Source organism: Carassius carassius, chromosome 12 (assembly GCF_963082965.1).
Source record: "Carassius carassius chromosome 12, fCarCar2.1, whole genome shotgun sequence".
In the NCBI taxonomy this organism is placed as follows: Eukaryota; Metazoa; Chordata; class Actinopteri; order Cypriniformes; family Cyprinidae; genus Carassius; species Carassius carassius.
This window is the reverse complement of record NC_081766.1, coordinates 4,447,773-4,473,100: the sequence shown is the minus strand read 5'-3', so window position 1 is coordinate 4,473,100 and position 25,328 is coordinate 4,447,773. Positions and strand designations below refer to the sequence as shown.

General features: G+C 38.8%; 1 protein-coding gene across 1 annotated transcript; it reads right to left on the bottom strand.

Annotated features, from left to right (window-relative positions):
- Positions 1–1,914: 1,914 nt before the first annotated feature.
- Positions 1,915–20,484, bottom strand: LOC132154525 (uncharacterized). The gene is made up of 4 exons (XM_059563109.1): positions 20,223–20,484; positions 14,946–15,461; positions 6,925–12,371; positions 1,915–6,334 (listed from the first exon to the last, which is right to left on the bottom strand). Exons 2-4 carry the CDS (start codon positions 15,302–15,304, stop codon positions 6,300–6,302), a joined length of 5,841 nt encoding a protein of 1,946 aa, XP_059419092.1. The 5' UTR covers positions 15,305–15,461; positions 20,223–20,484; the 3' UTR covers positions 1,915–6,299.
- Positions 20,485–25,328: the final 4,844 nt, after the last annotated feature.

The following is a 25,328-nucleotide window of genomic DNA, read 5'->3' as shown; positions in this document are numbered from 1 at the left end:
TTGAGTCAAAAACTAATTCGTCAATGAGTCTAAAGCCAATATGCAATTTTATCAACAACTGAAATGAATGTCTTCAAGTTTATAACTCAAATAAAGAGACCTCTCAAAAACTGCGTTTTTTTCACATTTAACATGAAAGAGTAGGCTACTTAAAACTAATAAAACAAACAAACAAACACATTAATACAATCAATATAAGTAGGTCTGATCAATTTTAAAAAGCAGTGGGAAAAAAAACCTTAATGATCATGAAGAGTTCGAGCAAGCCACACTGTATTTTATATCATCGATATAAAATAAACTTTCAATTGGGTCAAGCAAAATATTGATGCAAGCGTTTTGAGTAAAGATATTCTTACCTTTAAATACACGTTCGCTCTGCTTGACACTTTATCGCGTATTTTTCTGGATTATTCGTTTGTTTCTTTATACTGTGGGGACCGAATAACTTCAGCCCGCGGGATCGAAGCGTTTGGTGACATTAACTCTTATAAACACGAGCTCGTGGTTTCCGCTGATATGAACCAATGACAGAACAATATCTCTGCAACTGGTAGACGCCGAGGTTCATGTAGCTTAGCTCTCGCATGCTGCTAGTACTCAGTATAAGGTTTGGGCACTAATTACGTATTTTTCAAATGTAGGCCTGTGTGCTGAGGCTGGTTGTCATTACCTGAGGCAAGTTGTCACATTATAGGCTTTAAATACACAAACATTTTTGATAGTTTCATGTTGTGTAATTGGTTTTGCTTTTTAAATTAGCCTGAAAAAAAATCTAATAAATATTCTATAGGATTAATATGTTCGATATCATTATTAGTACAATAAATCCACCCTGCTAAATATTCACTGCAGTAAAAAGTATAAAAACTAACTTTTCTTTTTTGACAAAAACTAAATCATTGTTTATTCATTTATTCATTGACTCAAAATAATTCATTACCTACTGTCACATATGGAATCAGACATGACATCTTGGTTGAGTGTTTTGATAACTATAGCTACAAACACAGTTTCACTAGAGAGAACCAAGTCTGAGAACATGAAGAAGAGTGTGTGTCTGTGTAATGTTGGTGATTTTAGCACTTTTCTCCAGCCAGACTCCCACACTGAGCTGCCAGTTGGACACAAATGTTGGCAAAACTTATTATCAATGGATCACAACATTGGCACAACATTTCATGAATGTATCAGGCCAGCAGAGATTTTTATGAATGAAACTTCATAAAATTCTCCCAGCATGCTCTTAGATTTGGAGGATCTCCATCTCGATTTTTTTATCTTTTCAGTCACGCATGGACATGAATACACACATTTATAGATTATATTTATAAATTGTACTTTTAAAATCTACACACTATAACCACAAAGTGTCAAAATACTTGGAATAATTTTCAATAATATATTGTCTTATAATCTGAAACAATTTTGACATTTTGTAAACCCACTTGACAGAAAGATCTTTGTTGATTGTTTACTGTGCTTGTTACATCAAACCGCATAAGTTCTCCTTAAACCATTGAATAAAACGTGGTTTTTGTGAAATTTTTCTCACACAACACTCAATAGTTATTGGCCATGTAGTTATTGTTTAAGGGTTTTTAACTATAGCAGTACACCATTCCTCTACTTCTCAAAATGTGCAAATTAAAAGGTAAAAATATATATTTTAAAATAAATTGTCACAATTAAATGAAATTTCAACCCATTTAATTATTGCAAAAATAAACAAAAATTATGATACACTTGAGTAGAGCAAATACTAAAAAAAAAAAGTAAATTACATAATTAAAAAGTCAAAATAATAATTGCATACTTGATTTCGACTCACTTAACATATGCAAACGAAGAAACCCCGGTAAAGAGGGTTAACCAACTCCAAACAGTTATGCAGATTAAATCACAACAATTAAATTGTAGAAAATGTTTATTAAATTTGGTTTTTTTATCCTTATGTCACATATTTACACTTCAAATGCCTAAAACATTTACAAACATGGAACCAAAAAATTATGTATGCAAATGCTAAACATGATATCCAGACATGTCCAATGATACCAAATAAGCATTAAAAATGTAACCGATGACACTCTTGGCATGACAATGCAACAGCTTGTGTTTTCAAATACAGACAGTGTTATCATTATGACTCCCATTACAAATTAAAATAAAAAAAATTATTCAGTGGCTTTTTGAATGCTACAATGGCAAAAATGCTACATAGTTCATGAAAACAGCTTGAAATCATATAACAGTTATGGCCATTTTCAGTGAAATAGGGAACAGATCCTGTCAGTGTGCTACACATCTTACTTTCAATCCAAACGTTAGCTTATCGTACGTGCAAAGAAAGAAAGAAATATTTGGCTGCGTGTGATCTAAAGACTGTTTACTTATTGATTTCTTTTTCATTTCTTTTTAGAAAAACGTTGGTACGAGCTCATGATGATAACAGTGCATGATTCTGAATGGAAGACGTACAAATGCTCAAATAAAATAAGGCCACATTTAGCTTTGAAGGGAATCAAGATCAAACAAAGTCACTTTTAATGTTGCAATTTCCTTTGCTGTAACAAGTTTCTAGGCAGCTGTGAATGGATCCACTAAATTTGTTATTTGATGTTTATGTAAACTGAATGAACAGTACAACTATATAAAGCGTCAAATATCAACTGTGGGCCTTTTACTGCAGCATTTACCAGAAAAATCCTGGGACTGTCCAATGTTCTCAATGAGAGCCCCTAAACTTCGAGAAGCCAAAACGGGACATGCTGCAGGTCTCTGACTTAAATTTGCCCATCATTTTTTCTTGATTTTTTTTTTTTAAGCACTAGAAAATTATAGAATTTTCTTATCATTCTATACAGCAACATAATACTGCCATCTCGATCCAAGAGTGAAGAAATTAATTATTATGGTTAAATACAAAATATCTTTTAAAATATTTAAAATATACTTTTATTTTATACATTATGCAGACTGGTTAACAATTTCAATGATAACAAAAATAAGTATTCAGTGAAATGTCTTTTTTTATCACATGGATGGCACTATGACAGGAAAAAGCAAGCGAACACACACATGCACGCGCGCACACGCTCATTCACACGCTTGCACGCAACTTTAAACGCTTTTCTGTGAGTGACATTTGGATAGACAACTCTTAAACACAAGTACATCCCGCTTCCCAGATTTTCTACAGCCAATGAGCTTTTGTGTTGGACAATATTGCTCAAGCTTTCATGCATAATGATGTCAGAAAGTATCTCTCCATTCCATAGCATATGGTATCTTAGAAGTTTAATTTTTTCCTAAAATTGTTCCATACATATCACACATTACCATAGAATATCTTTCTCCTAAACTAATCCAAATCATTACATATCTAGAGCTGTCCTCTACCTTGCAACCATCTACGTTTAACCATTAAAATTATCTGTACACATTTAGCTTGTTCATCAAAACGCTCGTGAGCATTTATTGCTTCCCGAAGTTACCTGGGGTTTAGGTTTAGGGTATAGACACGCAACATTACAGTAGCTAAAGTGTGTCTTTGTGTTCGCATTTGGACCCTGTTTTTTTTTAAGTCTACATCGCCTGAAAATAGTTTCCTAATTCAATGTCGCACCTGCGTGAAACCTGGGTCACACAACATCATTTAAGTTATTTGATATATCAGACAAACATTCAAAACATGATGCACATTTCGACACTTGAGATATCAAACATTTTGGTGGTGTTTCAAAGTAACTCCTTAGGCTTATCGTTACTGGTGTGTTTCAAAAAGGCCACTCGATAGCTAAAAATTCTCTTTGAATCCAATCACGATAAAAATATGTTAACAAGGTGCTTTTAAAGTTGATACATCAAATACTGAAACGCTCATCCAACCCAGGTCTCCATTTGACCTGCAACACACCACTGGTTTTAACCGATACTGTACAAAGCTCTCCACAGTCAGGGACATACTTTACAGTGTGCTGAAAAGTTCTGGTAATAGGGCACTATGGGTTTGAACTAAGAGCGATACGGTTTCTTTGATCGATTCGTCTGAAAATGAAAACAGTTGAGAGCCATTGAGCGTCTTCTACCACCTCGTGTGGAACTCCTGAATTTGGAGCAAAACAGCTCAGGTGACACATAAACATGAAAAAAATGAATAAATAGAACAGTTCTCCTAAAACCGCCATACTGGTTTTGGTAAAGTCAAAAAACAATATAAAAAGCATTTACAAAACATTCATGTCTGCTCAAACAGAACCACATTGGACAGAGGGGTAAGTGCACCCCTTGAAAGCACTCCACAAGAGGACCACATGTTCCAACAAACGACAAGAGAGTTCCATGATGTCAACAGAGGAAAGGCTGGCGGGACCGAGACTCACTGGGGAGGATGGGGTAGAGGCTGCCCCCATGGACTGGATTCTTGATGGACTGATGGATTTGGGAGGTTTTAATTTAGGGGGTGACTCAGATGGGTCGTGCACGGTGCTGCTTGAACATGGAAACAGTTATTATACCGTGTTCCAACCAGGTAGGATGTGATGAAGAAAAACAAGAAATAAAAGAAAAGGATTATTTCACAAAGAAATGTCCAGTTATTATGTCTCTCCCTTTCTCTCTACACTGCATAAAATGAACAAAGCCTATATTTCAGAATCATTTTTAATTCAAACTTCATTAACATGTCAATTTAAATTAACAAACCCTATCCTTTATTAATATTATACATAATTGAATATTTTTAACATATTTCCACCTAAATTGGGTAACTGAGAAAAATCTGCTTCATTTTCTTAATGCAAAATGTTTTTTTTTTTTTTTTTGAGGTGTGATATGAAAAATTTAATCCTTGCAATTACATAGTAAACATACCTGGTTGGCACATGGTATTATGATGTGGTTAGCTTAAAGTGCGGCATTAAAGCAGTGCGTTTCAGCAAGAACGCTCAGACACACATACTGTATACACTCTTAAAAATAAAGCTTCAGAAAGGGGGTCGCCATAAAAGAACCTTTCTGTAATCAGTTCTTAAAAGAATAGATTATTTCTTAGTTTGAAGACCATTTTAAAAATCTAAGGAATCTTTTTCTCACTATAAAGAACCTTATGTGGAATGGAAAGGTTCAATGGAAAGGAAATGTTTTTCATGGAATCATTGAAATCAATAAAGAACATTTGTTTTCAAGAGTGTATGCTAGTGTGGGATGATATCAGTCAGTTGGTAGACATTATTAACTCAATAAGGTGCAAAGACAATGTAAATCATTTGTGGTCATAGTAATTAAGAAGTGTAGCACAAGATCTTGATTATAAGGACAAGACTGTTAATACTGGTGGGATGATATTGTAAGTGTGATGAGGGCTTACACAAATAGCTATTTTGCCAGTTATTAGCAAAACATTGGAGCGCAGAGATAACACTGTCTAGACAAATGTGAAATTCATGAGATGTACATAAGGTTAGTGTAATGAAGGGTTAGTGAGAAAACTAAGGTCTTTTTAAAAAAACTGATTGAGGCAAGGAACATGCAAAGATGTGAGGAAGGAAAGACAGTTGTGAGGATGATAGGTTGTTTGCAAGAGATATGACAGTATAAGAGATTGTAGCTGGTTTTAAACTGCTTCTTATTATATTAAAGTTCTGTAATACTTTTTAAACAGTCTATTTTTTTTTTTTTTTTACAAAAGACAGTAAAGTGTTTTGTTTGTTTGTTTCTTGGTCACACAACAACATTTTCAACGTTTTGCTGAGTAACGCACCAGATAAAGTCCAATTAACCAACTTTTACAGAAATTGCAGGGAAAAGATATATGTCAAGGGCACAAAATTAAGAAAAATGGGGCATGATGAGAACTGTAATATATGAAGGTGGTGGGGCATTATTGGGAACCTCCTTCTGGCAGTGGCACAGCAACACTTAGAGAGCCAGCAGAGCTGGAACTGAGTGGGCGTGGAGTGGAGTTGATACACAATGCTCTTGTCGGAGTAGAAGGCCATTTCAGATGTCTCAGTGTGGTTAGGTGTTTAAATGTGTTCTGAATGCACGTGAGCGTCAGCATACATGACAATGACTTTGAGTGATTGTGTGTCAGTTTGTGTGTGTTAATGCACAGACGTGTCTATTAAAGAGAGATGCATCGCTCAGTGTGTTTGTGTCTAATGTTGTGTATATATGTGTGGCAATGTCTGAGGATGTTTCAATAGCATATGAGGATGAAGGCATGTAACAGACAGCCAGGTCACAGTGCTGGAGGCTGGCCCTTAGTTAGATGACCTCTGACCTCTAGGGTTCAGCTACGACCTCTCCACCTGGCTGGGCTCCTGTGACTCTTAAAATGCCAAAAGAGGAGAAATACATAATGTAACGGCTGAAAATGTAACAATAGCATCACTGTGTACATTAATCCATGTACATAACATAAATAAGCTACAAATAATTCACCATGAATTCAAAAAAGATCGCAACACAATGCTGGGTTCAAATCACAGCAAACTGTTTTTTGTGAAAAATTATAATAATCAATGATTGATTTTTGAGTCAAATTTGGCAGGCAACTTGTAAACTGAACTTTAGGAGAATGCCCTCTGGTGGCAACTCAGTATAAGTGCAACCAGTACTTGCTGAAGTGAGTGTTTTTAGTACAAAAAAAAGTTAAAATGTCAGCAATCCCTCATAAATGTACTATTATCAAACATTTTTTTCAAACTTTATTACACTTTGTCAATGTTATTAGTAATAAAAGTCTATAATATAATTAATATATATTATTAGTCAAAAATAGCATAAGTTTCAATAATAAACTGAACTGCACATTTCATTTTAAAGCTACGGTATGGGGTGGGTCTTTATCAAACATTATACTGTACAAGTGTCACCTACAGTGTGCTAAATACATAGACTGCTGTAACAGTTTCTCACCTTTTAGGGTTGTCTGGTCGTCTTTTTTTTCTTTAGGTTCACTTGTGACTGCAGGGTGGGCACTGCCCTCTTTATCCTCTACCTTTGTGATTTTTGAAGAATCCTGTGGGCCAGGAAGGGGGCCTTCTTTCTCCCATCCATAATCTACCCACCTTCCCACCCCATGCAGTCCATCCCAAGAGTCTGAGCTACGGAGGCTAAGGCTTCTCATTCGTGATACAGTGTCCACCTCCCTCATGCGGGCAAGTCTCTCCTCTGAGCCATGCCCAGGCGGGGCTGTAAAAAGAGCCTCTATTCTTTGGGAAAGTCCACGGCTCCGTCTATCTACACTTGAAACCTGACCTTCACCTGGACCTTGACTCCGGCCATTTTCAATGCATTGGCTAGCAACAACATGCTTTTTATATTTTTCCACTTCATCAGTGCTAGAGACTGGACTGCTATGACCCTGCTCAGGCTTAAGTATTTTCTGTTTTGTGTCTGAATCTGCATCTTTATCAACAGTGTCTTGGGTATTTTTATCTAATTCCCAGTCTGAATCATCTGTGCCTTGCCCATCAATCCCACATCCACGCCAACCCCCCAGACCCCGTTTTTCACCACCTCCTTCCTGTCTATCATTGTCTAAACCCCATCTCTCTACACCAACATCCCATCTTTCAGCATCAAGGGACCGCCTCTCTCTGGACCAGAAACCACCTTGACCCAAACTTTCCCCTTCCCACCCACCTCTCTCCCAATCCAACCCTAGAGATAATCTACGATTAGTTGTAGGAAGTACAGAAAGGGGAAGGTGATCTGGTGGAAATTCAGGACGTAGCTCTGATTCTAAACCTGAATTAGTCCACATTGCAGTTTTATTTGCCCTCAAGATCACATTTGGTTCTTTATTTGCCTCTGAGTTAATATCACTATTTTGCTCTGTTCCTTCGGTAACACAGCACTCTTGCTCTGTTTGCATCTTTTTCCTAGAAGTTTCATCTTCTTTCACTTTCTCTGTCACTTCAGATTGTTGGCTTTCAGGTTTCTCCGTTTGCTCTGTTTCTTTCTTTTTGATTTCATTATGTTTCTGCTCAGCACTGGCAGAATCTTCTTTCATTTCAGTGGCTAAAGTGTTGCTCACTTCATCCTCAACTGACTCACTGCCAGGAATGTCTTTATCACCTTTAACCATGTTTGACTCATCAAGGTTCTCTGCTGAACCCTTTCCTGTGATCAGAGTAGCAATATGCTTTTCAGCTAATGAAAGCTGCATCTGCCAGTCAGCAGGTACTTCTGGGCTAGCCTCTAAACCTGCTTTGTCACCAACAGGCTTTCCCGTTGCAAGGCTACCAAGCACACCCCTGTTGCTAAGGAACCTGTTAGTGTGGCTTGTTACCCTCCTAAAACCTGAGCTCCTTTCATCCCTGAATAATGCCATTGGCCCCTGTCTCACTTCTAATGCTGAAGAACAACATGGCTGCTCAGAATCTATGGGAGGTCTACCAGGTATGGGCACATGCTGTGGGGTTTCTATGCTCATGGCACTTCCTGGTTTGGATTTTATAGAAGATCGGCTAACAGCCCCAGATTCACGGGCCATTTGGAGAGTTTGACAGATGTGCTCATAGTCTGGGGGGCTGGTTAGAGTGGAAGCATCTTGCATGGGCTGTCTGTCTGCCCATGGGATCTCGGCTGCCATGGAAGAGGTGGAGGAGGTTTGTGCAGTCAAATCGTCATCTCTTTGAGTCTCTTTGGGGGCAGGAATATCCAGCTTCACTGATCTGCAGGCTTTGCGTTGGGTTATCTGGGACATAACTGTTTTGTAATCTCTGAAACCTGGTTCTGGTGGGGGAGGAGCAGGACAAATCTCCTCTCTTAGCTGTTTGCTGAAGCTCACACTCTTCCCAGTTGATGGTCGGGAAAAGGCACTCTTCACCTCCCGGTATTCTGGGTCACTTCCAGGCACCAAGCTTGGTCGAAGAGCGGTTGCAGGAATTCCAAGTGAATCTGAAGATAACCTGGATTTAATGCGGTCAGGGATTTGCATGGAGGAGCGGTTGGGAAGGTTATTGCTGGCAGTGCTGAGCTCAAGGATATCTTTGTAGGCCTCGTTGAGATCCTCAATGCACTGGTCCACACTGGGGCGTTTACCTGCTTGGTCTTGCGCCTCCTTATTGATGGTCTCAAGATCCTCAATGGTATCCCACGGCCGCCGGCTCACTGGCTTCAGCAAGAACTGGCCTAATGCCTCTGGGTTTGGCCCTGTGGCTGACTTCGCCTCTTCAGTAAGATCTGATGGTGGGGACTGAGCTGGAAGCTGTGTTGGTGGAGGAGGAGGAGGTTGAGATGGTGGTTGGGTTGGAGGAGGGGGTGGAGGGTGAGACGGGGGATGTAATGGAGGTCTGTGAGAACCTGTGCTCTTGGAGAAGGTACCTGTCCGTGAAAAAGCACTGTTGCTGGAGGGTTTTAGGCTTTTCTGGCCCTTCATGGGATACCCATAAGGGGTGCCGGGGTCAGGAGCTCCTGAAGCCGGTGGAGCTGCTGGAGTCGGTGGAACTGATGGAACCGATGGAGCCGGTGGAGCTGACGAAGCCCCAATGGCCCCTGGGGCAGCCCCTGGAGCCACCGATGTAGTCTCAGCAGGAGTTACCTCTGGGGCAGCAGGAGCATCTTGTGCTTCTGTATTGTTGGGGCCTGGATTTGCATTGTTCTTTGTGGGCTCGGGGCTTGTTTGGGTTTCCTGATCACGGTACTGGTCCCCAGGCCAAGCCCCAGAATAGCGTCGGAGCTCATCATGTGGATTTGGCTTAATGATCCTAGAGCGTGAGTTCCTTCTGCGATGAGCTCTCCTTGTGGCTATGCTACTGGTCCCACTGCCAAGTGTGAGTGCTTGTAGCTCTAAGTCAGTGGAGGTGGTGGATGTGCTTTTGAGGCTTTGGTTTGGCAGGGAGCTGAGGGTGTTGCTGTTTTCGCTGGAGGAACTTGGTGGAGGAGGAGGAGGAATTGGAGGAGAGTCTGGTTCTTTCTCTTCATTGTTGTTTTGATCTCGAGATTTTGTACTGGACTGCGAAAGTGGCACGGACACAAGGCAGAAGATGGTCTCACTGAGTTTCTTTTTCACACTCTTTTTCTCAGGTTCCTGGACTGGTTCTGTCTTTACTGTTGAAACACTCTCTGAGGAACCTTTATCCAAGGATTTGTCAGCTTTTCCAGACTTGTCAGTGATCTGGTCCGATTTCATCTGGTCTGTACTGCTGTCTCCTTTAGCCTGCTTGTCAGACTTATTTAACTTGTCAGTAAATTTTTCAAATTTACACTGTTTTTCTAAAATTTTATCTGCTTTCAGTTGTTTTTCTAAAATTCTATCGATCTTCAAGTGCTTCTCTAAGAGTCGTTCAGCTTTACTTTGCCTGTCTGAAGTTCTGTCTGCTTTTATGAGCTTTTCAGGGATTTTCTCCGCTTTGACCTCAGGCTTAATTTGTTTGTCGGTATACTTGTCGACTTTGACTTGATCTGGTATTCTGTCTACTTGTATCTGGTCAGTTAATCTTTCCACCTTTACTTGTTTGTCTGTAATCCTGTCCGGCTTTACTTGCTCTGTAGGCTTATCTAATTTAATTAGGTCAGTAACTCGATCTGGTTTCACTTGCTCTGTTACTTTGACCTGGTCTGTTTTTGTCTGTTCAGCACCTCTCTCAGCTTTGACAGGCTCTGTTACTCTCTCAACCTTGACTTGGTCAGTGATTCTGTCTGCTCTAGTCTGTTGGTCTGTACTTCTGTCTGTTTTAATGATTGGTTGCAGGGGTCTGAGCTGAAAGGCTGGGGGGAACTTTGCACAGCTCTGGTCAGGTGCTACAGTTTCACTGCCTTTGTTCATCCCCTTGTGCCAGCGGTTAGTATTCTCCTGTTCAGTGAGAGCCGGTTTGTTAGTATCCGTGCTAAGATTCGGTCCCTGTGAAGAGAGAAAGGCACTATCATGTGTGGATTGTCCTAAAGTTGCAGCGCAGGGAAGCTCTTTGTTGACGTGTCGGATCTTGTCCGCGTCTGTGAGCGAGTTTCCACAGGGGCCCCCTGAGACGTGCCTGATACGCGGGTCTTCAAATGGGACATACTGCACAAGTCCTGGACGGCTAGGTACAACAGGCCCTGGATGCACAGACCTTCTTGGAACTACTGCCATGCTCCTATCTTCACGCCGTTCTGACCATGACAATCCTGAAGTCCTAGAAAACCACTGGCCCATCTCTGCACTCACAGGCTCACGTTTCCATCGGACAAGAGCAGAATCTGCTCGGTAGTTCTGTCCACTCCTTGGTGGCAGGAATCTCCTGTAGGAGGGGGGTGGGATGTAACCAGGGGGCTCCATACCAGTCAGTTCATGGTAAAATAGATCTGTCCTGTACGATTCTGGTCTCAGGAGCTCTGCACTTTGGGAGTAACAAATGGACCGGTCTCGTAGCAGTTCTGAGCTCTGAGAGTAACAAAGGGATCGGTCCCGTAAAAGATCGGCACTATGCGAGTGGCTGAAAAAACGATCACGCAGTAGTTCTGCACTCTGTGAATGACTGACAAATCTGTCTCTTAGCGGTTCAACACTCTGAGAGTGGCTCAGCATGCGGTCTCGAATTGGTTCTGCACTCTGTGAAAAGCAAATGGACCGATCTCTTAGAGGCTCTGCACTCTGAGAATAACATCCAGACCGGTCTCTGAGTGGTTCAAAAGTCTGAGAGAAACACACTGAGCGGTCTCTGGCTTTGGACACAGGTTCAGAGGACAATGTTTCCAAGCTCCCCCTGTTTTGCTGGTGAGTCTCATAAGACGGGGGCTTGACGGGGCGGCTGAACCGTGGCTTTGGTACAACTGCAGAAGATGCATGACTTTGTGTCTGACCACTCCACCTTTCCCCTGCTGGCCACTCACTGTGGTATCGACTGTATGGAGCAGAGCTGCTGCTTCTTTGTGTAGGTGGGTGATTTGGGGCACCGGTTTGAGGCAGTTCTCCATAGTGGGGATCTTCTGGTGAAAGGACTCGAGGGAGCGACTGAGACTTGGCTCGCACTGTGGTGGACACACTACCCTCTGCTGGTCGCAGATGGTGTTGCTGCTCCTGAGACCAATGTTCAGCCTCCCCATCTGACAGCTGCCGGCCCAAGCCCACTGCTGGGCGCCACTCCTCTGTTCCCAGGCTCTGGCATTTTCTCTCTCCAGTCACACGTAGAGTCTCTGGGCCTGAGTCTATAGGTTCCCGTATCCATGGGCCTTCCTCCCAGCGTGCCAGTGGCCTCTCAGCCCTCAGCTCTTCAACGGCTAGTACTGGACCTCTCCACAATCCTCCAGACACTCTGAGTTCCCTGGGATCAGCATAGTCCAAAAGAGCACTGAAGTCCTGTCCCCTCCTTCTCCAGAATGAAATATCTCGCTCATCTGCATGTTCAGAGAATGTCAGGCTTGGAGCATCATAGAACCTAGAAACAGAGACAAATATAGATCATTGATGAATGTAGAATTGTTTTATTAATTTTTCAAAACTGCAATCAGAAATCACAACTTTCCTGTTACAAACAGATTAGGTCACAGAATTGAATAAAATTATATTCATATAGTCAAGGAAACAAGAATGGCTCTAACATCTTATGGGTTGATGCTAAGTGTATTTTGTGGTTTGTTAGAGATCAATCATAATTACTGACTGGTTCAAATAACAATTATAGTTCTAGGTCAGGGGTGTCCAGTCCTGTTCCTGGAGGGCCACTGTCCTGCAAAGTTTAGCTCCAACCCCAATTGACTGAACCCCTGAACCAACTAATGAAGGTCTAGCTAGCCATACTACAAACTTCCAGGGAGGGGTGCTGAGGAAAGCTGGAGCTATACTCTGCGAGTTTAGACACCCCTGATCTAGGTAAATCTACACATTTACAGAGATCTGTGAAAAGTAGCAGGGTATTTAAATTAAAAAAATAATACAATTTAAAATGTTACATTCAATATCTCAATAAAATAAAATAAAATAAAATAAAATAAAATATATTTTGACCAAATCCAGCATGGGCCAACCTATAACTGTGACATTAGACATTAGTTCTCTGCAGACCAAGCAAAAAAATAACAGAATAACCATGTAAAATTATAATGAAATTTCACATGTTTAGCATAATGACAAATAAACCACATTTGTTAATCAAAAAAAAGGGTTGTGTTGTGCATGACTCAGACATTCATTTACTGTCACTTTACACACACTCAAAATTGCACCTCAGGGCAAGCTATAGATGTGATTACATTCACATGGCCGATTCCTTTCAGTTTACAGTACATCAATGTTGACAGAGTGTCTAGATTTTTGTGATAAAATCACAGTGGAATGGATTAGGCTACAACAGGAAATATGGATGAAGTCTATTTTAATTGGCTTGTTTTAGGACAGTCTTAGACTCAAAATAACAGTTCAAGGTGTGCTAGAAGAAAGCTGTGTTTAACATTTGATTTTTCCATTACAATTAAACTCACACACATTCAAAATCAGCACACATGGCATGACACCCACTCAGATTCCAGGGCTCAAAACAAGTGTAGTTAATGTGATGAACTACAACAGTGTGAACTTGAAGGGAACTGATTGAACATCAACTAAGCATCACTGCGGGCACTGGTTAAAATGCAAAAATGGCTCTAACATTACAGTAATTCTGAGATAAGGCTCGAGCATCGTTGCATGCAAATACAACTATTTTGTTATCTAATTCAATTATATTTATACATTTTTAAATGTGGTGAAAGTGCCCAGACATGTTTGGGGCCACTGTTTTTGTTACAATAGGTTATAATATATGGGCCATAATCATGGATAGAATTAAGCATCTTGAATCATGCATTATTTTGCATCCAAATGTCATTTATTAGTGTCAACTGAATGTTTAATATTTGAATTAATCAAATGCTTTACACCCTGTAAAAGGAATGTCAAATGTTTTTATGTGTGTATTTTAGGTTACATATAAATCTCGAAGACATTAGCCAAGATCGATGTTCACCAGTGATGATAATCATTGATGCATATTTAATGCAGATTATTAAATACAGTTGTTGATCTTACTTTTTTATTTGCATTCTTGTGTGCTTCACTGAACATGTAGTGCTTTGATACTCTTATTTGGGAATTGTCTTTACCTGCAAGTCATTCCCGAACACATACCGGTTTTAATAAAGACTGCCCAAAAACACTAAGAGGCATTTTCAGGTTTTGTTTCGGTTGATAAAAATCCACTTAATTCAATGCTCTTTTGTTCTCCAAGTTTTAATGCATTACTCTTTATAGTAGCCTATCCAAATGATTCAGTGTGTGAGAGAACTTTCCGAATAATTAAAACTGAATCATGAAACGATTCACATTGAACTTGTTTGACAATTCAAAAGAGTGATTCAATCACAAAATGTACACTGATTTGCTGGGTCTAATTCAACAAATATGGCAGAAATGCATTCACTAAACTGTTTTACCTGACAAACAAGATGCTCTGACACCTGAAGCACCAGTCAATTTGTTTACCTGAACTAGCGCATAATATTTTTCGAAACATTTTTATTTTTCAAATTCCTGCCATTTCTTCCGTTTTACTTTTGGTGGCATATTTATGGGCTATGGTTATGCTAGCAAAAATGTAGGTGTAATAAAGATTTGAACTGTCCCTTTGCAATACAATAACTATAGAACGATAACTATAAAGATAACTATACTATGTAAGACCATTGGGCGATAATGTTCTGTTTATTATGTAGTCCCAGTTTGAAATGTTCAGGTAGATTCTGATTGGCTGTCAATGTTATTATTGTTCATCAGCTGGAAAAATTGTACAGAAAGTGATTCCAATGATATCTTAGTTGTGTTTTTTATAGTCTCGTAGAATCAGAAAGATTATTAAAACGTAGTTATTGTCTTTGGTGTTAATGTCACTTAAAACACATGCAACCAACATTTACATGAAACATCGTGTTTCTAAATATCAACACTTTATTGTGGACCCTTTACAGTGCACACTTACCCACTGTCTGTAGCTAGGGAGTCACCCAGAGGTTGCAGTTCACCAAGGAAAGCAACAGGAACCTCCAATCTCCGATGAATCCTTTCATGGCCCTCATTAATGTTGTTGTTGTTCTCTGGGCAAGCCTTCACCGGAGCCGGCCTGTACACCCCTGTGCCTGCTTCTGCTCCCCCCTCCGTTGTCCCAAATCCATTCAGAGTTCCACCACCACCACCACCAGCAGCAGGCCGGTTCTCTACATTATCACGACGATATTCGTTGTTTCGATTGTCATAAGGCGCAGCGGAAGAGGAGGAGGCAGGGCCGCTCCTGGGCAGTTTGTATCCATGAGAGATCAGCAGGTCCTCCACACTGTACATGATGTGTGTGTGTGTGTGTGTGTGTGTGTGTGTGTATGGATGGAGTTGGAAAGGGAGCCCAAAGGCGTGTGTAAATGTGTATATGTGTATGTATGTGTGGCCTATGGGCAGTGCTGGTGCAGCAGGCGGGGACACAGCTGCTCAGCAGAGGCCATCACTGGAGAAGAAGGAAGACAGAGAGAGATACAGAGAACATTACACTCTAAAACAATAACCATCTGCTCTGCAGAGACATAACCTTTTGCTTGGTTGAGTACAATGAAACTTATGAAGCTACATACAGCATCTATTCTTTAGATTTGATGTGACCACACCCTGTCAGGTTATTATATAATCAATGTACAAAATCTTCAAGTGCAAACTCAGACGTGCAGCTTAAAGTCAATATGATACTCTGCTCCCATTTCAAAGCCATTATCTGGGCCTGCGTGATATTTTTCTGCCTTTTTTTATGATACTCAACATATATCATACATATATCAACATATCACAGTATTAGAGGAACCAGAGTCACTGTTGCCAAGCAGATTTAAAATGTTCAATGCAAGTAAAATACAGTAAAAAAACAAATGATCAAGACAGGTTCTCAGGTTTCTCACTGAATTTCTGCACAACTAACAATACCAAATGCAACTGTAAAAATAATGTTTTCAAAAAGATACCTTGAAAATAAAAATTATTTAAAAAATGTAGCGTGGAACTTTGCACTTGATACAAGGATACACTGTTTTATTCATAAGCCAAAATAAATGCCTAAGTTGCGATAGATAAAGTTTATCAACACTGAAATATTTAAGTGTAGTGTTTACTTTGGAATTATTTTCACTTAGAAACTGCAAATAATTACAAAGAAAAAGCAAGTACACATTGAATTAAAATATAAAATGTTGAGCTAGACAGACATGATTTCATGTTGTATTTAAAACTTAAAAAAAAAAAATCACAAAAAATTTGTAAAGATTAGATCACATACAGTACACACAAGATACTTACCTACTTATAAATCAGCAATATGATGGCTGAATTTATGTTTGAATAACTGGTCAATAAATAATCGTCTGGAAACAATCTATCTGCATCGCTGAGAGAGCAAAACTGTGAGGTTCCATGGTGATTTAAAATAACTGAACCACACCTCAGTGCTGAATGTATCCTAGCCGTAACCTTTGATCCCCCCAGTGACCTTTAATTGACCTTGAACCAGGTTAAAAGAAAAAGAGAGACAATGACCTTGACTCATGCTCTGTAGCAGCTCTTTATGCACGTTTGCACGTTTGCATGAGTGTGTGTGTGTGTGTGTGTGTGTGTGTGTGTGTGTGTGTGTTTGCCTAAACACTATCTTGTTGTCTTAAGCAATGCTCAGACCGATTTGATGAGTGGCATTCGGTCAGGTTGAATCCACAGTGACCCATGCAATACAGCCAGCTACGCTTGAGGCTTTGGCTAGATCCATTTTTAACTATTCTGGAGCCTGCTTACCACCCCTGCAATTTTTTTGTTACTGTTGTTGTTGTCCACACACACACACACACACCTGACCTCTGGATGACCTCTGTGGAAAACATGTGCATTTGTTCCTGTGCATTACCTGCATGATATAACCAGTAACCAATGTACACTTTATATGCTGTCTAATGAATAACAAAACCACATGCATAAAATATACATACTTGTGTCAGTATGTTTTGTTTTGTTTTTGTTAGCAGTCTGAAAACCTCTCTGTGGGTTGGTTATAGCATTGCAGAACCGTTAAAACCACTGATGCTTTAATAACCCAATGTAAATTTGTGAAATATGGGGCTGAAATTACACTGAGGTTGAGGATATTGCATTTCCCCTGCCAGCTGTAACTCTGATTGGTTTGGTATAGGAGTGACATCATCACTGTGAGCAGCCAATTACATTCCTCTGAGTCTGAATCAGCTGGAACCTACAGCACAATTCTGACTAAAGCTAATTAAAGAGTGAAAGACCAAACAATTCTGTTTGATACATAGCTCTTGCTCTTTAACTGCCTGTGACACAGTTTCACAGCCACCTCCCTCCAATACTGCATTCTCAACAATACCAGTGCGAGTGCAGGTAACATCGCAGGTTGATTGTATCACACCATGAAGCAGTGCTCCCTATTCAGTCTTAGGGATCAGGGAAGAGAGACTGCAATAGTCAAAGTGTGATTTGACCATGACAGCTGTTGTCAATGATAGCACATCGGTGTTGCTGGGTAGAAAAAGGGGTGTTGCTGCCTCATGTTGATTGAATATGAGAGTGTCACAGCATCACCACTGGAATGGAGGTTCATAATTACAACCGTTGACTGTATCCCAGAGGGGGACTTCACAAAACACTGATCTGACATAATTTAGCTAATCTTCTGTGTCATACTAATAAATCAATTTGCAAGTGTGTATATGTATGTGTATGTGCATTGCATCATAAATGCAAACACATTTTTGCAGGTACATATATTTATTTTTTTTGTCTTACAATTCATTCTTCATTTAACATTGATCATTAAAAAACTTTGAAAGCTGAAAGGTAATATGACAAAATATCACGAGAATTGCATATACAACAGAATTTTAAAGACTTACTCTTCTGCAGATCTGCATTACATCATAAATGCAAAAAACATGTTGCCATGTAAATTTTTTGTCTTACAATTCATCCTTAATTTCACATTGATCATTAAAAAACTTTGAAAGCTGAATGGTAAAATGACAAATTATCACGAAAAATTCCAAATTCAGCAGAATTCTAAAGACTTACTGTCCTGCAGATCTGCATTACATCATAAATACAAAAAAACTTTTTTTGTCTTGTAATTTATTCTTCATTTAACATTGATGACTAAGATACTCTAAATCACTAAAACTGCATATTCAGCAGAATTTTTATTGATTTTTCATTAATTATTGTTATGTTTTTTTTTGTTGTTGTTGTTTTTTTTTTTGTAGATCTGCATTGCATCATAAATACTAAAAATATATTCAAAACGATGAAATGATGTAAAGATGAACTACACAACTGTCATCATGGCAACAGCAGCCTAGATACGTGTCAGAAAATACACACAAACTTCAACATATACACTAACTTCAGGAAAGATGAACCACAATTAAATGTTTTAATATCACAAGTGTCTCCTTGATTAAAAGGAGAGCACATTTTGATTTTTTCTTAAAGGGACAGTTCACCTAAAAAATTAAAAACCTGTCATCATTTACTCATCCTTCATGCTGAGTTTAACCTGTAAAATAATTCTTACATAAAATGCAAAGCAAGTGGTAGCAGTATGACTCAGTCTCAGTCACCATTCACTTTCACTATGGCAAAAAAAAAAAATGCAACGTAAGTGAATGGTGACTGAAACTATCATTATGTCTAACATCTGCTTTGTCTACCACAGAAGAATGTCATGAGAGTTTGAAAGAGAGTAAATAATGACAGAATATTAATTTTAAGGAGAATTGTGCTTTTAAGAAACCAGAATTTTTCCCCTAAGAAAAAGAACTAATCTTGCATGCATCTCCTCTAGAGTTTTTAAACAGTCTGAGAAACTGTCCTCATATTTGCCTCCAAAATGCAATGAAACGAGCTCAACTATTTACAGGACAATTATTTGAGCTATGATATTAATTTCTAATTCTAAACTCATATCCCCAGCAACGCTCTCCATCTAATTTCAGTGAAAAAACTGCGGAAAAGTTGAAATATAAACCACTGGAATGAAATTTCAGGCATTCAGCATGTTCATTTAACTCACTTTCTTCCACCTCCGCTTCTATTTCCACTCACTTTTATTATAGCATGCATAAATTAATAAGTCCAGAAGGTCTATTTGAAACTTGAGTTGAGTCTTGAGCCCTCCACCATGGCCAACAAATCAAATATGTTTACCTTAATTTCACTCAAGGATAAAAACCTGAACATGTGAAAATCATAAAGCTGTAAAAGAGCAATAAAATGTTCCCATGGTTGAATACACTGTCTCTAAGGAGCAGGCCAGCTTGATGCTCTACTGTAGGGCATACAGGTAGCTTCCGTCAGCACATGAGCAGGTGATAAAATCACTCCTCTGTCACTTTTTACAGAATGCAACATTTAATAGGAGCCGAATAGAGACGGTTCAATTATTATCATGTGTGTATCAGAATTAATTAAGAACTTAGAGCAGAGAGAGAGAGAGAGAGAGAGAGAGAGGTGGGGTGGAATGGGTAACGCAGAGTAACACCCAAACGCACCAAGCATTCCCTACCCTATGGGAGACGATGTTAATATTAGAGCAAGAAGCCCAACTCGAATGCAATTTCCACCTCTCACTTATTTCATTTCACTAAACATCTCCACTGCGCCACAAACACATGCAGCTCCTGATGAGCATCAACACGGCGCACAAGCGCGTAATATGACCTACAGCATCAGCACCAGCAGAAGCATCAGCAGCACAAACGTGCTATGCTGGCAAAGCCATACTGCAGTGGGTGCCACAGTATACATCAAACAGGCTGCTCAGGAATGATTCTAAAAGTCAAAAACGCCCCAAAACGCAGGTATACGCGGCGCCGCAGGTACAGGAATCACATTGTACAAATTGAGTGAGGAAAATACGCTGTCATAATCCCATTTCATTTTTTTACATATCTTCCCATAGCAACATAAACACACAAATGGTCTAGACTCGCACCGGCAAACGCGTTTTTTTCAGCTCTCCGCACCATTCACGGATGCGTCTTTTGCTTGAGTGTGTTTATCTTTTGCATTAGGTGGAAAATACACACGCGCGCGCGCGCACTCGCGTTATACTGCTTGTTAATGGAAAAAAATACATGCATGCACGGGCCGGCTGCATATGTGTATATTTGGTCGTTAAAAGGCGCGACGCGCTCGGATGTCATTTCAAATGCATCCGTCTTACCTGGAGCTCGTTTGGCGCGGCCGTCGCAGTTCGCCTGCGCCCAGCGTCAGAGGCTGCAGGACGCTTCAGCTGAGCATGCCTATATCAGCGGGCTCTCCTCCTCTCTAAGCGGAAGGAGAAAAAACAGCGTTGGCGAAAATGGTTTCTCCCGAAGTGTGCGCGAAGTTTATTTTCCTTCGCCGTTGTTGACGTCAGACGCGCGTGGAATTGCTGCTTGATTTGACATTTAGTGGAGCTCGGTACGCCAGCACTAATGCGGAGCCTTCCATGGTGGTGGCGAAGTGTGTTCTGATGTCAAGAGCTCTTCAGCGAGTGGGGTTCAGTTCATGCTAGGTGTGCACACACTCTCAGTAATACAGGTTCCAGCCTTTAAGAAGAACCTTCAAGTTCCACCATGAACTTTTAATGCTCGAGCTGTTTGAAAAACATCTGTTTTAATGATCTGAAGAACCTTTAATGTGACGCGAGAAAACTTAATTTATCTCTGTAGAGTGTCTCTTGAAAGTGTTAGAAAGCCATCAATGTTAAAGAACCCAGAGACAATGCTGTCACATGAACCTGTAATCTATCAACTTTTATCCTGTTGAAAACATCTTTATTATATATGTAAATATAGACAGAATATTTGTATTTATATAACACCTGTACGTAATGCCAAGAACCTTTAGCCTTTTTTAAAATTTTTTAAAAGAGAATACACACAACCACATATATATATATAGATCTAGATATTATTTTAACAACAGGTTCTTAACCTGCATGCGTTTATATATATATATATATATATACATACATACATACATACATAGGCTACACACACACACACACACACACACACACATATCTGAAGATTCTATAAAGTCACAAACTTTATTTATTTTAGGAAGTAGGAAAGAGGTTTTTACTAAACTTTTGCATTCATGCATTTAGCAGATGCTTTTATACAGAAACGTACTGTGCATTCAAGGATTACAGATTCACACATTAGATTCAGATTGACTGTCTTTGCATGCATGTAAATGACTTGCTACCCGAAAGCAGATGACATTATATAATATTCCATATGGACAGACAGAGGGAAAGTCCAAAGTACTGTGCGTTTTGAAACTGCCCATCTGAGCATGGACATCACACCATACCCATTCTCTGAGGGACCGGCCCACTCACACACACACACACACACACACACACCTCATCACCATGGAACACTGACCCAGAATTCCTGTTGCTCTTGATCAGATCAGCACGGTGCGAGCTCTATCCACAATGACACTCTGTAGAGATGCTAGAGGTGAAGGGAGAGAGAGATAGAGCCTGGGTGTTGTTCACATGCAAACCTCCTATCATGCCCTACATGAGGGGGTGTCATGAAAACAATGTGAATTATAAATTAACTGTAAAATATAACGTACAAATAAAAGTTTCTTAAATTGTACAGTAATAATTAATATTATGCAATTCATTTTTAACATAACTATGAGTTTTCAGAATAAAGACAGTTGCACAAACCATTTAAAGAGACCACAAGAGTGTTTTGCACAAGGCCTCTTTAAGGTTTTACAAGCTCATGTTTAAAAAAACTATGTCAGTATTGTAATGAAGAGGAGGCAAGGAGGGGCGTATTAGAAAGAAAAGAAAGAGAGCAAGGGAAATGTAATGCAAGATGTAAAACAGTATCTCTTTTGTTTATTGTTTTGAAATTTTCTATGCTCTTCACTGATTATTTTGAAGGAAAATCTGTGCAATTTAAACATGTTACAATGCGTCAAATGGAAATGAGAAATGAGACAACTCAAAATATTTCGTAAACGAGCAACAAATCTAGCATTTAAACATATTGCAATGTTTAAAATGGTACCGATGTAAAGACATTCTCAATGATAGCTGAGAGCACAATCAGATGACTCAAAATATTTCATAAACAAGGTCAAAGGATGTGTAAAAGTTTGTGAAAGGCGGATGTTTCAATTCCGCTGATCTTTCTGTAGGGTGCTGCGGGCGCAGAATCAGAGTAGGCCTGCTTACAAGCCGTTCAAAGACAACCCCACTGAGCTTTGGGGGTTTATACAGATCTGTAGGTCTGTTACTATGTAGAATAGTGAAATGATGAATCTGTGCACTCAGCCTCGCTGCAGCCACTGCCCTCTAGTGGCACTTCCAGGCCGTGCAACGCAGCTAGACTGCAGAGCTGGTGCTATACAGCACATGGAGACTTCATGCAATCACCTCGCGTCTTAAAGGAACAATGCAAACGTGTATTTTTAAATGTTCAGTGTGGTAAATACAGCGAAACCAAACGGGTATGGAGAAACACAGAGGCGAATCAGTGGAACAGAAAGGAGCAGGAGGGAGATGACAGAGGACAAAAGAGTCAGCGAGTCAGAGAACAGTCAATATGTTAACATTTACCCATAATCTCACTGGGTTAAGAAGGGGATACGTTTGTGCATGTGAAGTACCCGTGATTCTCACACGGGAAGTGATGGTGAATACATAAAATCAAATATTTACAGATTATTGTTGAATCGCTTTTATATTACTAAAATATGTAGAAATGTATTGTATCTGATTAGCCCGACTGTTAACGTAATAAAACAGCATTAATATAAGTGAGTTTGGGGTGGGACTATTTAGCCATTCTGTCTCGCAGTTCCGGTTGGTGCCACTAGTGGCGCCAAATCGCATACTATTTTTTTTAAAGAAACAAATAAATTCAAAACATTTTCCATGTTTACACATCTTGATCTCCAGACATTAGGTTGAATATAGTTTTATTAAGACTTATAATACATAAATAGTGAAGCTTAAAAACATATTTTAAAAATGTCAACAGCAGCAAAAGCAAGAGGAGAAACCTGCATGAGAGCAGAGTTTGTGCTTATCGTATGTGCCAAAGACATTCAAGTGAGCTACAAATCACATACAAGACAGCACACGCTAGAACACTTGGGGATAACACACAGTTTCTCTCAGCCTGTTTCAAACTCAGTTTTTAAAGGTGCACTCAGTAATGTCTTCCTCATTAAAAAAAAAAATACATGAGTTGTAGTTTTGAGAAATGTGTTTAAAATCATCATATGAGATAAAGATTCATAGGTAGGTTGCCTAAAGAAATTAATACTTTTATTCAGCAAGGACACATTAAATTGATCAAAAATGACAATAAATACATGGTGGTTCTTACAAAAAAGAATGTAAAATAAAGTTTTTTTTATTATTTCTATTATTTATATGAATCCTAAAAAAATCACCATTTTCAAATAAATAAATATATACAAATAAAATAAGCAGCAAATCAGCAAATAAGAATGATTTCTGAAGGATCGTGTGACACTGAAGAATTGAGTAATAATGCTAAAAATTCAGCTTTGCATCAAAGGAATAAATTACATTTTAAAATTATTTAAGTAGAGAACAATTGTTTAAAAATTACATAATATTTCACTTTTTCTGTATTTTTGATCAAATAAATGCAGCCTTGATGAGCATAAGAGACTTTAAAAAACACAAACATTTGAACTTTCATAATAATTTAATCATGCATGTCGGCAAACACTTCTGCACTGAGAACTGAGAACTTCAACACAATAATAAAGACAACAAATATTACTGAGCGGACCTTCGATTTATTTTTCTGAACAGTGAGTGTACTTAAATAAAATAGAGTTTTTATAATGATGCATTGAAAGCTTTCATTAATAATAGAGGTCCAGATTGATGGTTCTATGTAACACACCACACACACATTACTCTACAAAAACAAACATCAGTGCATCGCTCACGAGAGTTCTGTCTACATTACATGTCAAACTGAGGTTTTCAGCGTAAAACAGATCCAGCATCACTCTGCTTTCATCAACATACAGTGAATAATTTAAAAGTTGTGTTAGGGATCAATGTTCCAAAACCAAATTATTAAACATGATTATTCTAAAGGAAACTAAGAGAACTAGAAATACTGATCATAGTGTCTAAATGAAAGCCACAACTTCATTTTTATGAACTAAATCTACAATTCTGTGTTAAACTCTTTTGGTATTAAAGAGAGACCATCAGAAAAATATAAAGAGCAGCATATGAAAATCTATTATTTTTTATTAAACTCTTTAAAAAATGCAACTGTTCCCTTTAACTTAAACGTTTGTGAATGTTATAAAAACCCTGTTTATTCTGCATTGTTGCCATTTCATTAATATACTTTTTTGTTTATATATATATATATATATATATATATATATATATATATATATATATATATATATATATATATATAACCTCTTGCACTAAACCTCTTGACTTACTGAACCAGCAAAACCTTAGTCAATCAGCTTCACCAGAAAGATCCCCCACAAACCAGTCTGAGGCAGAACCAGCATGGGAATAGACCTGGACCAGACATTCCTTGTGGCTTTACATTAGTTAATACATCAAAAATGGCCTGTTGATGCGTTGGGAATATTCACTTATTAATATAAATTCTATTTATTGGCCACTTTAAAATGTCTCTCTCTTATTTCATCTGCGACAGCAACTGAGCAGTGAGTTATTTGTTGCTATGAACACATTTGGATTCAATAAATAAGAGATACAAAGAACAGCAGTGTGTTTGTACAGCTAATTAATCTCAGGACGATGCTAATTTCTACATTGATTTAATTAAGATATTGAATAGTTGCAATGGCATAATAGCATCCAATATCTCTCTTATTTTAATCCAATTAATCCATTTATCATCTAGATCCACTCACATAATGGCATGGATACAAATGACAGGCTAAACTCTGTTCGGCTGTCATCAGCGTGTGATAATTTTATCACCAACTGACTTTTAAGAAACTAATGCTAAACTCTGCTGTGTGATGTAGCAAATTGGAATGTCGCTATAGTAACACATTCACTTCTTTTTCAGGTACATGTGAAACTAGCCAAAGTGACGGTAAACAACTGTCACTGACTTCTAAAAGACTGGTTTAAAAACAGTTGAATCGGTTGAACCAAAAAAGAAAAGCAGTGAAACGTTAAGGACTGTTAAGTTTACTCAAATTATTGAAACTAATACAAATCAGACATGTCAGTTCAGTTCAATACCTAGCGAGTTGCTTATCT

Excerpts from the sequence above, each read along its gene's own strand:
- LOC132154525 (XM_059563109.1), bottom strand. The coding sequence starts at position 15,304 with ATGTACAGTGTGGAGGACCTGCTGATCTCTCATGGATACAAACTGCCC. Across the intron at positions 12,372-14,945 it reads TCCCTAGCTACAGACAGTGG|GTTCTATGATGCTCCAAGCC; the intron begins GTAAGTGTGCAC and ends CTCTGTTTCTAG. Across the intron at positions 6,335-6,924 it reads CGACCAGACAACCCTAAAAG|AGTCACAGGAGCCCAGCCAG; the intron begins GTGAGAAACTGT and ends TGGCATTTTAAG.